This window comes from Orcinus orca, chromosome 14 (genome assembly GCF_937001465.1).
Source record: "Orcinus orca chromosome 14, mOrcOrc1.1, whole genome shotgun sequence".
Classification (NCBI taxonomy): domain Eukaryota; kingdom Metazoa; phylum Chordata; class Mammalia; order Artiodactyla; family Delphinidae; genus Orcinus; species Orcinus orca.
Window position 1 is genome coordinate 41,989,488 of NC_064572.1, and position 16,832 is coordinate 42,006,319.

At 37.4% G+C, this 16,832-nt stretch overlaps 1 protein-coding gene across 2 annotated transcripts in view; it reads right to left on the reverse strand.

Annotated features, from left to right (window-relative positions):
* The window catches only part of WAPL (WAPL cohesin release factor), a 77,531-nt gene that overhangs the window by 44,506 nt on the left and 16,193 nt on the right, over positions 1-16,832 (reverse strand). The window contains exons 3-4 of one of the 2 annotated variants that reach the window (XM_012534209.3): positions 6,939-7,982; positions 3,640-3,740 (exon numbers count right to left, since the gene is read on the reverse strand). In XM_012534209.3, coding sequence (XP_012389663.1) covers positions 3,640-3,740; positions 6,939-7,982 — 1,145 coding nt within the window. Of the gene's footprint in view, positions 1-3,639; positions 3,759-6,938; positions 7,983-16,832 lie in introns of both variants that reach the window. The other variant, XM_012534208.3, reaches the window with a different exon arrangement.

Consider the following 16,832-nt stretch of genomic DNA (forward strand, 5'->3'; position numbering starts at 1 on the left):
CAAAACCAGTGTGCCTAAAACACTTCTGTTGCATATAAAGTGTGGTTGTATCAAAAAAAACCACTACTGGCTCAAGTTTCAAGCTGAACCAGCCACTTTTTTCCTGAACACCATTCTTTACTTAAAAAACTGACAAACTATGCTTATACAGACTTGGGTATTATGCAGACATTTTCTCAAAAATGAACAAAGTAGGCCTGTCATTGCCAGTCATTTTCCCTGAAGTATTTTCTGCCAATGAAAAAATTTCAACTTTTAAGCAAAAACTAAAATTCTGGAGAACTGTGAACTTGATAGCTTCCCAATACTTAAAAGACTTTTCTAATGAGTTTGACAGTGATATTAATGATATTTTTGATACTGTATAATGAAGTGTGTCACCACTGAAAGATTTAGATAAATCAGTCTAACCAGTATTTTCCAAATGACCAATGTATAATGTTACAAAGCATGCATGTGTAAAAGATCCATTCAAAGGCAAGACAGACCAACAGATTTTAATGCAACATTATGAAAGGTTCACTGGCACGGTTTTAGACTCCAAGTTACAACTAATCTTTAAGAAGCTCCTGGGGTAGGTACTTTCCTCGTGGTCCAGTGGGTGAGACTCTGCGCTCCCAATGCAGGGGGTGCCTGGGTTCGATCCCTGGTTGGGGAACTAAATCCCACATGCCAACAACTAAGACCCAGCACAGCCAAATAAATAAATAAATGGATGGATAGATAGATAGATAGATAGATAAGTAAATAAATAAATATTAGAAAAGAAAAGAAAAACTCCTGGGGCTTCCCTGGTGGTGCAGTGGTTAAGAATCCGCCTGCCAATGCAGGGGATATGGGTTCGAGCCCTGGTCCGGGAAGATGTGACATGCCGCGGAGCAACTAAGCCCATGCGTCACAACTACTGAGCCTGCACTCTAGAGCCCACAAGCCACAACTACTGAAGCATGCACGCCTAGAGACCATGCTCTGCAACAAGAGAAGCCATCGCAGTAAGGAGCCCACGCACCGCAAGGAAGAGTAGCCCCCACTCACCTCAACTAGAGAAAGCCTGTGCGCAGCAACGAAGACCCAACACAGGCACGCATAAATAAATAAATAAATAAAATTATTTATTTATTTATTTATAAAAGAAACTCCCATTTTTTTCCAATTTTGGTGTAATGTCAACGAAGAATGTCTATAATTATCTGAAAAAGCTACTTAAAATACAACTACTTATCTATGTGAGGCTGGATTTTCTTCATATTTTTCAACTAAAACAACAATGAAAAATACTGAATATAGAGGATATAAGAATCTAGCTCTTTTAAAAAAAAATTTATTGAAATATAGTTGATTTACAATGTTAGGTTAATTTCTGCTGTACAGCAAAGTGACTGTTATATATATTCTTTGTCATATTCTTTTCCATTATGGTTTATCACAGGATACTGAATAGAGTTCCCTGTGCTATACGGTAGGATACTGTTGTTTATCCATCCTAAACATACTAGTTTGCATCTGCTAATCCCAAAGAATCTACCTGTCTTTTACTAAGCCAAACTTTATAAAGAGATTTGCAAAAAATGTACAATGCTACTCTTCTCACCACATTTTTAAGAAAATAATTCTCGCTAAAATGTTATATTAACATGTAATGGGTTACTGTTAAGTGAATTATTAATAAGTATCTTTGAAATATGTTTTCACTTCCAATTTGATAAATATAACATATATAATCAAAAGCTTTCTGGGATTCTTAATAAAATTTTAAGAATGTGAAGTAATCCTGAGACCAAAAAATGTATAACTTTTACACTAGAAATCAACACATGCCATACACAATTTTATAAACCAAAACCTCACCTAAGCATTAAGGGCTATAGCCATTATACCACACTACCCTGGCCCCTGGCTCCAGAGCAAGTTAGCTCTGTTGAAATGAGCATTAAGCATTTTTTTTTTCTGGTGGGGGGTGAGCACCTGGGGCTGCAAAAGTATAACACAATCACTCTGAAAAGATTCCTAACTGGCTGTTTACAGAGGTAAAAGAATAAAAATAAAACGAGGCCAGATAATATGGACACACTCATTCTTTAGTTGCTTAAAAGTAGTTCAATCTACAAAAAATGTCAACAACTTCTAACTGCAATTTTCAATAATAAAACTGTTTAACACTATACAAGCTATTTAAGTAAAGGAATTTTTTTTTAAAAAAGGTAAAGTCAAGCAAATTATTCTCAATACCTATGCTGGACCATATTAAAATGACTTATATAATGCATAAGAATGAAGTTGGACCCTTAACTTACACTATATACAGAAATTAACTCAAAATGGATCAATGACCTAAATGTAAAACCTAAAACTATAAAACCTAGAAGAAAACATAGGGAAAAGGTACATGACATCCAATTTGACAATGATTTCTTAGATAAGACACCAAAAGCACAGGTAACAAAAGAAAAAAATAGATAAACTGGACTTCACTGATATTAAAGCACACTACCAAGAAAGTAAAGAGACAATTCACAGTATAGGAACATCTATGTGCAAATTATGTATCTAATAAGACATTCATATATAAAGAACTCCTATAACTCAACAATAAAAAACCAAACAACTTGATTCAAAAATGGGCACTGGCGATGAAGAGTGGCCCCCGCTTGCCGCAACTAGAGAAAGCCCTCGCATAGAAACGAACACCCAACACAGCCAAAAATAAATAAAATGTAAAAAAAAAAAAAAAAAGGGCACTGAATAGACATTTCTCCAAAAAAGATATACAAATGTCCAGCAAGTACATGAAAAGATGCTCAACATCAATAATTAGGAAAATGTAAATCAAACCACAATGAGATACCATTTCCCACACATTAGGATAGCTATTATCAAAAAAAAAAAACTCAGAAAATAAATGTTGGTGAGGATGTGGAAACATTGGAAACCTTGTGCATTGCTAATATGAATATAAAAATGGTGCAGTCAAGGTGGAAAACACTTTGGCAGTTAAACGAAGACCTACCATATGTCCCCAAAATTCCACTCTTAAGTATCCAAATCAATTGAAAGCAGGGACTCAAACAGCCAAAAAGTGAGAACCACCCAACTGTCCATCTACAGATGAATGGATAAACAAAATTTGGTATTCAGCCATAAAAAAGAAACATTCTGATATATGTTACAACAGGGATGGACCCTGACAACATAATGCTTAGTGAAATAAGCCAAGTACAGATAGACAAACATTGCGTGACTCCACTTATATTAGGCACCTAGAATAGGCAAATTTATAGAGACAGAAAGTAAAACTGTGTTTACCAGAGGCTGGGAAGGTCAAGGTGGAGTTATTGTTTAATGTGTACAGTGTTTTTGTTAGAGACGATGAAAAAGTTTTGGTTATAGGTAACAGTGACGGTTATACAACACTATGAATGTATTTAATGTCACTGAATTGTACACTTGCATATAATAAAGACTATGTTATATATGTTTTACCACACTTCAAAAAATGGTTACAATGCTTTGAAAAAATAATTTACATATATCCTCTGAAAGACAAAATTTAATTGCCATGATGTTTGTTAGTAATTTTTAAATAAAAAAAGAGCTGAGCCCTCCAACAATAATACAAATCACCGATAGTGCTTTACTTACCCGTTTGGGGCCACTAAAAATCTTTCTGGTATTTTCCTTTGATTTATCTCCTTGTTTATTTGGGGGCTTCTTCACATTTTCAGGCACACCAGGCAAATCCTCTGTAAAATCCAAGTTTTCTGAAATGGTAATCAAAACTAGCTAGCTTTCTATTATTTCAAATTATCTACCAGACAACCTATGAACATTGTGGGGAGAAAAAAAAAGGAATAAAAGCACCACAGAGTTGACAAAATACTCCAATGATATTAAGTCTCATTCTCCCATGCTCACTCCCTGCTTGTCCCCTACTCTAAAAGAAAATCAGAAACCTAGTTGCTGTGTATGTGCTCCAGTTTCACTGGCAAAATCAATTCTTTTCCAGAATAATTTGTTCTTCGAAGTTCATATAACTGCTAGTTATCTATCAACATTAACACTGGCATGGTCTAGTTTAAACACACACACACACACACACACACACACACAAACACACACACACACATCATCAGGTGATATGCACCTGTAACATTTTTCTAGAATTTAAGTACACTTAATCATGTTGGCCTTCAAAGAATGCCTGCTTACATCTGAAGAGGCCACATTTTTAAAAAACCCCAAAAAAGGATATAGCTATCCTTGGCAAGATACAGAATGACCTAGTACAATGTAGTTCAGTGGTCTGTGGTACTCCCACAATACTAACCAAAGGATTACACTAATTTCCAAATGGCTATATTTTTTTCTAGCCTAAACAAAAACAAAAAAGAAAAAAATAGGAAGGGGACTTCCCTGGTGGTCCAGTGGCTAAGACTCCACGCTCCCAGTGCAAGGGGCCCAGGTTCGATCCCTGGTCAGGGAACTAGTTCCCATGTGCATGCCACAACTAAGAGTTCGCATGCCACAGCTAAAGATTCTGCACGCCGCAGCTAAAGATCCCGCATGCCGCAACTAAAGAGACTGCACGCGGCAACGAGGATCCTGTGTACGGCAACTAAGACCCGGCACAGCCTAAATAAATAAATAAGTATTTTTTTAAAAATAGGAAGACTTGGGCTTCCCTGGTGGCGCAGTGGTTGAGAATCTGCCTGCCAATGCAGAGGACCTGGGTTCGAGCCCTGTTCTGGGAAGATCCCACATGCCACAGAGCAACTGGGCCCGTGAGCCACAACTACTGAGCCTGCGTGTCTGGAGCCTGTGCTCCGCAACAAAAGAGGCCACGACAGTGAGTGGCCCGCGCACCGCAATGAAGAGTAGCCCCCGCTCGCCGCAACTAGAGAAAGCCCTCGCACAGAAATGAAGACCCAACACAGCCAAAAATGTAAATAAATAAATAAAAATGAACTATCAATTCCCCCCTCAAAAAAAAAATAGGAAGACTTTTCTCTGTCCCAACCCTTAAAAATGTTTGCTGTTTCATACAGTGTATGAAGACTCAGATTCCAACTTTGGATATATCAATCAAACAGTCTCTCATTTTTAAACATTATTTGTTATCAACATGATGTTTTTCAAAGGGAGCCTAATGATTTACGATAACTTGCTATCAAGGTTAGGATAAGAGCTAAGAAGGCTGTAGCAGAACTGGAGCTCAGGTTTCAGTACATAATTACTAACCATCTTCCTGAGAAAGCAAATGTAAAGCTGTCTACCCAGTCATATCTCAAGTGACTAGCAAGGCTGCAGCAAACTTCAGTTCTTCAGAAGCAATTCAACACAACGTTGAATTCTGAAAATACTCTTATTTTTTTGCAGTGGGGAGTAAGGCGGGCTCCTAGGGGCTACTCCTGTGTAATTCTAGCTTTAGCGATTCTAATCTAGCAAACCTATTTTTAGGCCAAATGAAGCAAAATGGTAGGTAGCCTCAAGTATGATACACTCTATAAGAAAATCTGTATGTAAGAATACTATGGGATCTTTAGTTGCAGCCTGTGGGCTCTTAGTTGTGGCATGAGGGATCTAGTTCCCTGACCAGGGATCAGAAGCCAGGTCCCCTGCATTGGGAGCATGGAGTCTTTTTTTTTAAAATTTATTTATTTATTTATTTATTTTTGGCTGCACTGGGTCTTTGTTGCTGTGCACGGGCTTTCTCTAGTTGCAGCGAGCAGGGGCTACTCTTAACTGCTGTGCGTGGGCTTCTCATTGCGGTAGTTTCTATTCTTGCGGAGCATAGGCTCTACGTGTGCGGGCTTCAGTGGTTATGGCTCACAGGCTCTAGAGCACAGGCTCAGTAGTTGTGGCGCACAGGCTTAGTTGCTCCGCAGCATGTGGGATCTTCCTGGACCAGGGCTCGAACCCGTGTCCCCTGCATCAGCAGGTGGATTTAACCAACTGCGCCACCAGGAAAGTCCTAGGAGCGTGGTGTCTTAAACACTGGACCACCAGGGGAAGTCCCTACTATGATAGTTCTAATTCACCATAATGACTCTTGTTCTATGACCCTAAAAGGACAAAAGCTCTATTTAACAAGTAAACTGATATAGGAAAACTGTATTTGGTTAAATACAAATAAATATAACCCCTGTATCCCAGAGGCTTTCGCATACTCTTCGTCGCTCAACAGTCAATCCACTTCACAAAGCCCTTGTCAAGTAGTGACTTACTCATAGCAAAGCTAACCTATTTCTTTTGTTTGTCTCTCAGTGGAGACTATCAACTCCTCAAGGACTTCAAGTCATTACTGCTCCTACTATCTTAAGGGACAAATTAATTTTTCACTGGTAAGAGTGTATAAATACTTAACTAGCACTTTTTAATTTTATTAAGTCAACTTACGAGGATGATTCTTAAGATTTAATCTTAACTTCATAAATTTAAGATTTCTTTAGAATTTTTAACATTTATTGATTAGGCTTTTTTATTTTAATTTTCTAATACTTCCCTCATTACAACCACCTAGTATCAATATAGTTCTAAATGACCAAAATCTATCCTTATGTTTCCATTGCATTTAGTTTTTCAAAACTGAAATATCAAGATGTTCATTATCCCTACACACACACACACACACACACACACACACACACACACACACACACACACACACGGACACATACTAAAATTCTCAAGTGCTAATGGTAGAATTAAAATACAAATATGAAAAGACTCCCCAATTTACAAACTGGTTCCTTACAAGGTGGGACTTTATTAACATTTAAATGCTGTTATCTTTGGATAAGGTAATCTTTGGCACTAAATAGGTACTCCTATTAAAATTAAATGTAGTAACAAGCTAAAACTAAGTATCCAGGAGGAAACTAAGTAGCTGTTACTTAAGCCTGAAAAACACGTTTACTTGTAGTTTTTTTTTTAAGTCTTACCTGCATTATTAGTACTAGACTGACTGTCCTGGGAATTATCACTGCTTTCTGGAGGAGGCTGCAAGGAGGGTGATGGAGCCGTTTTAGATCTTTTTTTGTTTGTCTTTCTTTCCACTTGACAGTCATCATCTTCATCATCTTCACTTTCACTGAGATCATCAAAGCCAAAATACTTAATTTTGTAATTAGAACTCCCAGAACCTCCTTCATCACCTCCTGTCTCATCATGATCTTCAAAACCAAAAAATTCAAGTTTAACATCTTTTTTAGACTTAGTATTACTAGGTCGAAATCTAGTAGTGGTCTTAGACGTTGCAATATCTGCTTTTTTTCTTAGCCGGCCAGCTTCTCCCAAATCTGCAGGAGTTGATGCAGTGAACTCATCCATGCTGCGTTCCATAGTATCCTGTATGGTAACATTACAAACTGACAAGCAAGATGGATGTAAAACAGTATAATCTCTAGTCCGTCCAACCGTCCCTCTAAAACTGGTCCCACAACTTACACTGCCTTTTTTTGCCTGATTCAGGCCATCTTTACTTGATTCACTGTTTGCTTTGGCTAAGCCCTGACTGGTGCCGTCCATTAGCTTATCAAAATTTGATGCTCCTTGTGAGGATTTTGCTTTATTGGCCCTACAATACGTCCTACAGTTGCTTGGCCTAAGAACCCTTTGCATGATGTCTTCCTCAATGGCTTCATTTAGATTTTCCAACCGATTTTTTAAATCCTCATCCTTCATCTCCAAAAGAGGATCACTATCCAAACTTAAAATACAATCTTCTGATCTGCTATCTTCAAAGTCATTATCCCATTCATACAAACCAGTTCTTACAGATCCCTTGATTGAAGATGTTTCTGATGGAGATTCTGACCTTCTTCCAAGCTGGGAGTTCCAAGTATCATTTGTTTCTTTGATTTCATCAGCTTTGTATCCAGAAGCCACTGTTGTTTCTGCATTGGGTTTCTTAGTACTGTCTTCAGCATTTTTGTAAATATGGTGACTATTTTTTTCATGTTCTTCACTAAAGTTCTCCACTTTATCTATAAAAATGAAAAATAAGTCAAAGGATAAAAATATGAGTGACAGCAATATAAAAGTTAACAAATAAAAGGGACATTTGGTTAATAGTACAATTATGAAAAAATTGCAAAAATTTTAAATTGTGAAAAAAATAAATGTTTATATATCTGATAATTCCCCTTCCAGTATACAGCTCTCATGTCTTCCAGTGACCTCTCCCTAGGCATCCAAGTCCCTTAAAATTGTTACCCTAAACTCAAGAGATTTCAGCAGTGTTAAAAAACAGGATCAATTCAGAATGACATATAAATAACTCAGCCAAACCTTCTAAGACATACTATGGATTTTTCAAATAAAAATGTTTAATCACTGTAAAGCAATTATACTCCAATAAAGATGTTTAAAAATTATTTAATAGAACCTTAACAATGTAACACAATTAATGAAAACATTCTGGCAGTGTCTATTCCTCTGGGGTAGGGTTGCCCATATGGCATGCCAGCTCTGTCTAGAAACCTGTTCCAGGGTCAGGTTTCTTTATTTCTGCTTTCCATTCTTTTTTCTAATGCTAAAAGCCATACAACTTCAAGGCTCTTTTTTTTTTTTTTTTTTTTTAAACAGTGGCTCTGATGCCTAAGTTACATGGCTACAGTGGTTATTTATCCATATCAGCCAGTGGTAAATCTTAAACTGCCTACTCATTTTGTACTTGGGAAATTCATTTCTGTTGTCTTTAATTTTATCATCAGAAATATTTTTTAAATTTTTCTAAATGAGATGGAAATGTGATTCAAACTGGTACTACAATTAATTCTCCAAGCACTTGTTAGTAGGAAAAGTCGGGTTAAATGTTTATGCCAGGGGCTTCCCTGGTGGCGCAGTGGTTGAGAGTCCGCCTGCCGATGCAGGGGACACGGGTTAGTGCCCCGGTCTGGGAGGATCCCACATGCCGCAGAATGGCTGGGCCCGTGAGCCATGGCTGCTGGGCCTGCGTGTCCGGAGACTGTGCTCCGCAACGGGAGAGGCCAGAACAGTGAGAGGCCCGCGTACCGCAAAAAAAAAAAAAAAAATGTTTATGCCAAATAATAAAATTACCAAAAAACAAAACAAAACAAAAAAAACCTACATTTAAGAAAAGTCATCTACAAATCTCAATTAACAAACCATCAAATAAAAGCAAAGGGATGCTTTACATGAATTCACTGTACAATTTTTAATGCTACCCAATGGGTGTAAATGTAATTTATATTTACCTACCTCTACAAGGCAACTAATTTATAGGTATACCTGTTTTATTCTTGGATATTTTCCAACCAAAGGCAAGGAACTATAGTTTTCATAATCTCAGAAGTACCAAATCATTAAGTATACAATACTGAAAAGCGAAGAATTAAAAGCTGACTCTGGCATCTGATACTTTCTTAAAGGGGCAGAAGCAAAGCCAAGTTTAAAACCAAACCTGAAGAAATGATACCACTGCTCTTATAACAAGTGGAAAGAGCACTAGTAGTTGAATTTGGAGACTTGTGTTGCCCTAACCAACTAGCCCTACAGAGCTCAGGCAAGACCCTTAACTTTGGGCGTTTTCCTGAGGGCTTCAATTTCCTCCTGTGCTCAAAAGGGAATCCACTGACCCATACTACTTTACAGCATTATTAAAGGAATTATTTGCTAAAAAATGACTATGGGAATGCTTTGCATGCCTAGCTATACAGACGTCTATGAGATGTCACTAAATGTTATACCACACCACTTTTATAGTTACATAGCATTCTACTGTCTTAATGTCACAAAATTTATTTAAGCTGTTTCTAATTGTTTTATGTAATAAACATCCTTCTGACTTAAAAAAAAGGTTATGTTACAGTAAACTTTATTATCCATGTTTTTAAAAATTACTACTTCAAGTTTTACTTACCACTCCCATTTCCCCTAAAGTCAGAGAATATGTGTTGTGTTTTAACAGTTACTATTCTCATGGGCTGCCTTTCATATGTAAATCTAACTGTTGTGAGTATACCTTATAAATTTAAGTGCAAAGAATAATAAAGAGCCTTAGAGAAAGAAGTATTATCACTAAAAGTTATGTCACTAGTAAATACAATTTATTCATGTATTCAATTATATAGCATAAACAATCCTACAGATTAATTATTAAAGTATATTATATAATTTTTAAACTTCAGAAATACACTGCACAGATAAAAACTAATTTAATCAACAAAGAGTTCTGCACAAGAAAAGCTATCTAAGTTTTCCACAACAGTATTCTGATATGTAAAATAAATACTTTCTACAGTCCTTCATCATTTAGGTCTTTAAGAAATATTCTTAACTATACCTTCAGAAGAGAAAGCAAGGTTATCTTGTCCTAAAATGCAAAATAGCAATTACTTTCAACTGCCCTCCTTCCTCAAACATCCCAGCTTCCTTGTCAGATAAACTCACTTTATATCTCAAAACATCAAGGGTGGGGAGGGGAAATAAAAATGAGTTGGTTTTTTTTTCTTTTAAAATGGCTTTTATTGAGACACTTTTAGGGCTTCTGCAACATTTCTACTCGGAAATCTTCTTTATTTCCAGTTCTTAGGTGGCTAAACTCTTTTCTGTATGCCAACAAGGCTCACTCACACCACCTTAGCAAGGAAGCATACTCATCTATCTTTGCTCAAATGTCCAACCTGGTATGCCCCCACACCTCTTTTTTTTTGTAAACAGAGAAGATAAATATCAGTGTTTACTCTGTTTTAATCTAAACTAGCTATATAAACAGTAATGTATTTCTAGCAAAGGTAACAGTTTAGGAGTTAAATGGATGAGTGTCAGCTCTGCCACTTAGTGGCTAAAATGACCTTAGGCAAGTCACCTTAACTTGGGACAGGGACTTCCCTGGTGGTCCAGTGGTTAAGAATCCACCTTCCAATGCAGGGGACTCGGGTTCAATCCCTGGTCAGGGAACTAAGATCCCACATGCTGTTGGGCAACTAAGCCTGCACACCACAACTACTGAGCACGCAGGCCAAAACTAGAGAGCCCACGCACCACAACTACAGAGCCCATGCACTCTGGAGCCCACACACCACAACAAGGAGCCCACAGGCCAGAACGGAGGATCCCACGAGCCGCAACTAAGACCTGACGCAGCCAAAAATAAAATAAAATAAACATTAAAAAAAAAAAAAGAAGTTGGGACAATTTCTTCATCTGAAAAAACGAGCTAATAAAATCTGTCTCAAGGACAAGTTGAACAGATAAAAGAAGATAATGTATCTAAGGATATATGCAGGTTACAGAACATCACACAAATGCAAATTATCATAGCTGTTACAACTCTGCCACATATAAAATATATTTTTAATAATCTTTTAGTGAGACATTTCTTAGTGGAATTTAACCTGTATGTTCATCAATATTCCCTTAGGTCCTGTGTCTATCAGCTTCAAGCAAGGAATCCAAAACTACACTCTAACGCCTACTGTTCTTCCTCAGCCTAAAGGGTGAAGATTGGATAAGTAGAAAGTTTTTAGCAGAAGACTTAGCCTAGCGCCATCTGCAAAGATACTTAATAAATGCTTTTTAATATCACTAGATTTTAGTATCACTGGATAGGTACTCAATCTTTTGCATATTCGGTATTACACAAGGGAGGGAATTTAGCATAATAAAGGCTATGTGGAATTTGAGAAACATGGTATTGAACCACACAGCTAAAACTACAACTAGATGTGTAAAAATTTGGCAAGTCGAATTTCCTCTCTGAGCCTCATTCTGCTTATCTAAAAAACAGTAAGCAACCTCACATTAAAGATTAATTAAATGCCTATTATTCCCTTAAGATTCTTAATTTTGAAAGGAAATAGATGATTCCCTTAAAAATAAAAACACATCAGTACTTGCAATAATATGAGTATATATGGGTTTATGCAGGATAATAATCAGGTGGGATAATTTAAGGCTTCCATGCGTAAAGTGAACTCTGAAGTATTTAAAAAGTGGGAAGGGAGGTTTGATCAGAGATTTATGAAATGATTTCACGGGTTCTGCAAACCTTGTGACACTGTGTGAAAAAAATGCCTGTGCACACATTTTTCAGGGAGAGTATCTATAATTTTAGCCGGTTTTCAAACATTCCAAAATACATTTTTTAATTGGTAAATGACAAGAGAAGGAGCAAAATATCTGTGGGAAATCAGTATATGTTAATTGCAGAATTTCAAATCTCTATGGGAAGGATTATTCAATAATGTGTACTGGAACATCTTGTATCTTTAACCATAAAGCAAAAGAAATTTCATCAAAATTAAATGTCCATATATACACTACCAAACATTAAGGTAGATAGCTAGTGGGAAGCAGCTGTATAGCACAGGGAGATCAGCTCGGTGCTTTGTGACCACCTAGAGGGGTGGGATAGGGAGGGTGGGAGGGAGGGAGACACAAGAGGGAAGAGATATGGGAACATATGTATATGTATAACTGATTCACTTTGTTATAAAGCAGAAACTAACACACCATTGTAAAGCAATTATACTCAAATAAAGATGTTAAAAAGAAAATTAAATGTCCATTAGAAAACCACTATTTAGGGAATTCCCTGGCAGTCCAGTGGTTAAGACTCCACACTTCCACTGCAGGGGACACAGGTTCGATCCCTGGTCAGGGAACTAAGATCTCACATGCTTCAGCGCAGCCAAGAAAAGATTAAAACACACACACACACACACACACCAAAAAACGCTATTTAAGAGAACTACCATACCAGAGAGAGAGAGAAAGAGAGTGAGTGAGAGTGTGTGTGTGTGTGTGTGTTTGTGGGTGTGTGTGTGTCTGTGTGTGGGTGTGGGTGGGTGGGTGTGGGTGGGGGTGGCCGGGGCAGGGTGGGGGGTTGATTACAACTATGTAAAGAATGCCCCAACTCAATAAGACACCCAATAAAAAGTTAAAATAGAAAAATGATCAAGAGACTTGGACTTGACCAGTCACTTGATAAAAAAGGATATTCAATAAACATATAAAATATAAATATATTAAAAGGCACTGACATTCATTGGTTATCAGAAAGATGCCACTGAAACCATAATGAGATGCTACTAAACAACCAACGAAAGAGTTAAAATTCACAGTGCCAAGTATTGCGGAGGAGGTAAAGCAACTTCAACTGCTCAGAATGGAAATGGGAACAACCACTCTCGAATTATCTACAAAAGCTAAACATAACAGTTATCCTATGACCCAGAAATTCCACTTCAAAGTACTTACCTAAAAGAAATGTATGCATATGTGCACTAAACGACTTATTAAACTTAACCATATGAAACTTCCACTTTTAAAATAATCAAGTATTCGCCATTCCACGTGGTTCAACATAAGGGAAGTACACTTATGACGTCATTCCAAAACAAAGAAATATAAATATCCATTAACAGTACAATCAATAGTGGTCTATTAATACAAAGAAATACTGCAGAGCAATAAAAATAAATAAAACTACATTTCTGTAGGAGTATATCTTAGTACAATCACTACAGAGAGCAATTTGGTAATACTTTTTAAAATTAAAAATGTACATATGAAAGAAATAGACTGACCCTGAAGCAAGCTGTTTTATTTACTCTACAAATAACTCTCCATGAGTATGAATAACATAAGCAACAAGGAACATTGTTTCCTGATTTCTGCTTTCATAAACAATACAAATACCTATCAATAAAGAACTAACTAAATTATCATACAACCACATGTCTGAATACTATATAGCTGTTAAAAAGAATGAGGCAGGTCTACAGATATGGTTGCCCTTAGGGAAAGGGATGACAGAAGGATAAAGGGAAAGTCTTCCATACCTCTTGAATTTTATATTGTCTATAGTCTATTCAAAAGTCTTAAAAGTAAAAATTAACCAAAAAAACAAAAAAAAAGTAAAAATTAACAAAGGTACATATTAAGTACCTTAAACTGTAACAGTGATCCTACAGTTATCTTTTTTTTGGAGTGCTGAGCTGTTAAAGAATTATATTTATGGGCTTCCCTGGTGGTGCAGTGGTTGAGAGTCCGCCTGCGGATGCAGGGGACACGGGTTCGTGCCCCGGTCTGCGAAGATCCCACATGCCGCGGAGCGGCTGGGCCGGTGAGCCATGGCCGCTGAGCCTGCGCGTCCAGAGCCTGTGCTCCGCAACGAGAGAGGCCACAACAGTGAGAGGCCCGCGTACCGCAAAAAAAAAAAAAAAAAAAAGAATTATATTTATGTATGAAATACAGTGTCTGGAATTTGCTTCAAAATAATCCACTGTTGAAAGGGAGTAGGTGGTAATAAAAATAAGACTGACTATGAATTGATGTTTATTGAAGATGGATATACACACACACCTGTGTAACTGTATGCTAGTCTGTATATACAAACAGCATATATACTACCTTCACCCTTCTTAGAAGAAAGTGAAGATATTTCCTTTCACTTTTCACCAAACCCATCATTATATAGATAAAGAAAAGGCAGCCCAGAGAGGCCAATGACGACAAAGGCTGCCAATTAAACCAATGACCAAGAGATCTCATAAAAAGAACCATACCAAATTCTAATACACATTACACTACCCCTAGTGGTGGCTGCTGAAAATTGAAATACTAAAGCAGATAAACCATCTTAACCCACATTAATATAAGAGGTCTAGATGAGATGAAGAGGTTAAAATCTAATGTGTTGGGCAAATTGCAGTGCGTATCACCTGATGTGCTAAATACTAAATTTAAACAAAAACCTCTGACTTCTAAGGCGACTGTACAGATGATAGAGAAGTGGCTTTGGAGACCATGACCCATGAAATACAGTTGAGGTACCGAGAAAAGTTTAATTTGTGTGTGGGGGGGGGTGTGTGCCACCATTACATGGCAAGCTGCCTCTAATTTGAGTGGCTGTCATGCAAAGAGAGAACAAACTTATTCAATGTGTAGAAATCATTCAAATTCATAGAAACTAAAAGGACTGATGAGCATTAAAGGTCAATTAGAGGGACTTCCCTGGTGGTCCAGTGGTTAAGACTCTGCGCTTCCAACGCAGGAGGACCGGGTTCAATCCTTAGTCAGGGAACTAGATCCCGCATGCCTCAACTAAGAGCCCACAGGCTGCAACTAAAAGATCCTGCATGCCGCAACTAAAAGATCCTGCATGCCGCAACTAAAGATCCCACACGATGTAATGTAGATCTTGTGTGCCACAACTAAGACCCGGCACAGCTAAATAAATAAATATGTAAATATAAATAAATAAATATTTTCTTTAACAAATCAATTAGCGCTGTCCAATGAAGGGGATGCCTAGGGAGGAGTGTACTCCCTTGTCATAAAAGAAGTATTTGATAAAATGGGACTACATCAAAACCAGTAACTTCTGCTCTACAAAAAACACTGTTAAGAGAATGCAAAGACAAGCCACAGAGTCAGAGAAAATGTCTGCAATAAATATGTCTGATATAATACTTGTACCCAGAATAAAGAACTCTCAAAATTCAGTGAGAAAATAAACAACCCGATTAAAACTGAGCAAAAAAATGTGAGCGGATGTCACCAAAGAAACTATACTGTTACCAAATAAGTACATGAAAAATGATCATTAGTCATGAAGGAAACGCAAAAGGCTGATTTCCTTAATATACTAAGAATTCAGGGCTTCCCTGGTGGCGCAGTGATTAAGACTCTGCCTGCCAGTGCAGGGGACAAGGGTTCGAGCCCTGGTCTGGGAAGATCCCACATGCCGCAGGGCAGCTAATCCCGTGCACCACAACTACTGAGCCTGCACTCTAGAGCCCGCGAGCCACACTACTGAGCCTGCATGCCACAACTACTGAAGCCCGCGTGCCTAGAGCCTGTGCTCCGCAACGAGAAGTCACCTCAATGAGAAGCCCACGCACCGCAATGAAGAGTAGCCCCCTCTCGCCGCAACTAGAGAAAGCCCAGGCGCAGCAATGATGACCCAGCGCAGACAGAAATAAACTAATTAATTTAAAAGATTTCTATGAAAAATATATATATACTAAGAATTCTTACACATCGATAAGTCCAATGAATGTCCCAGAAGAAAAAGCAGGTAGAGACACATAAAAGCAATCAATAGAAAAAGAAATAGAATGAATTAATAACTTATGAAAAGGCACTCAATTTCATTCACAATTAAAAATCAGAGTACACAATGTTATATAATAATTATACTTCAATAAAGCTGGAAAAAGTAAAACAATTGAACTATATACTTACTAAGGCCTCAGTATGTGCCCAGTACTGTCCTAAATACTTTCCATCTATTAATTCATTTGATCTCTTAGCAACCATCTGATGTAGGTACTATTACAAGTTCACAAGCCTTTATCCACAATTCTAACATCTAAAAAGCTCTGAAAACAAAGTTTTCTCATAATGCATTTTGACGCAAAACCTGACCTCACCTAAGTGAGGCTACTGATAGTATTTTTTCCTGAAGAAACAGCTGTCTTGATTAGACTGCTGCCTAGCCCCTGACGGGTGTTAATGTAAAATACATACACTTTCTAAATTCCAAAATAATCCTAATTTCAAGACAAATCTGACCCCAAAGGTTTCAGATAAGGAAATGTGAAGCTGTATCCCATTCTGCAGATGAGGGACGGTAGATTTCAGTTAGTAGACAGTTGACAGCCACATAGTTAAGTGGTGTTTATTGTCTGAAAAATAAAAGCAACTTTTTAAAGAAAACAAAAACACTGGAAGCAACCCAAAGGTCTGACAACTACAAGGAACTGGTTAAGAAATTACAAAACATAGGGAAATTGACACACCATGCAGCAGTATTTTTAAATAAAAAAGGGAGGGAGGCCAGAAAGAAAACTTTCATATACTGA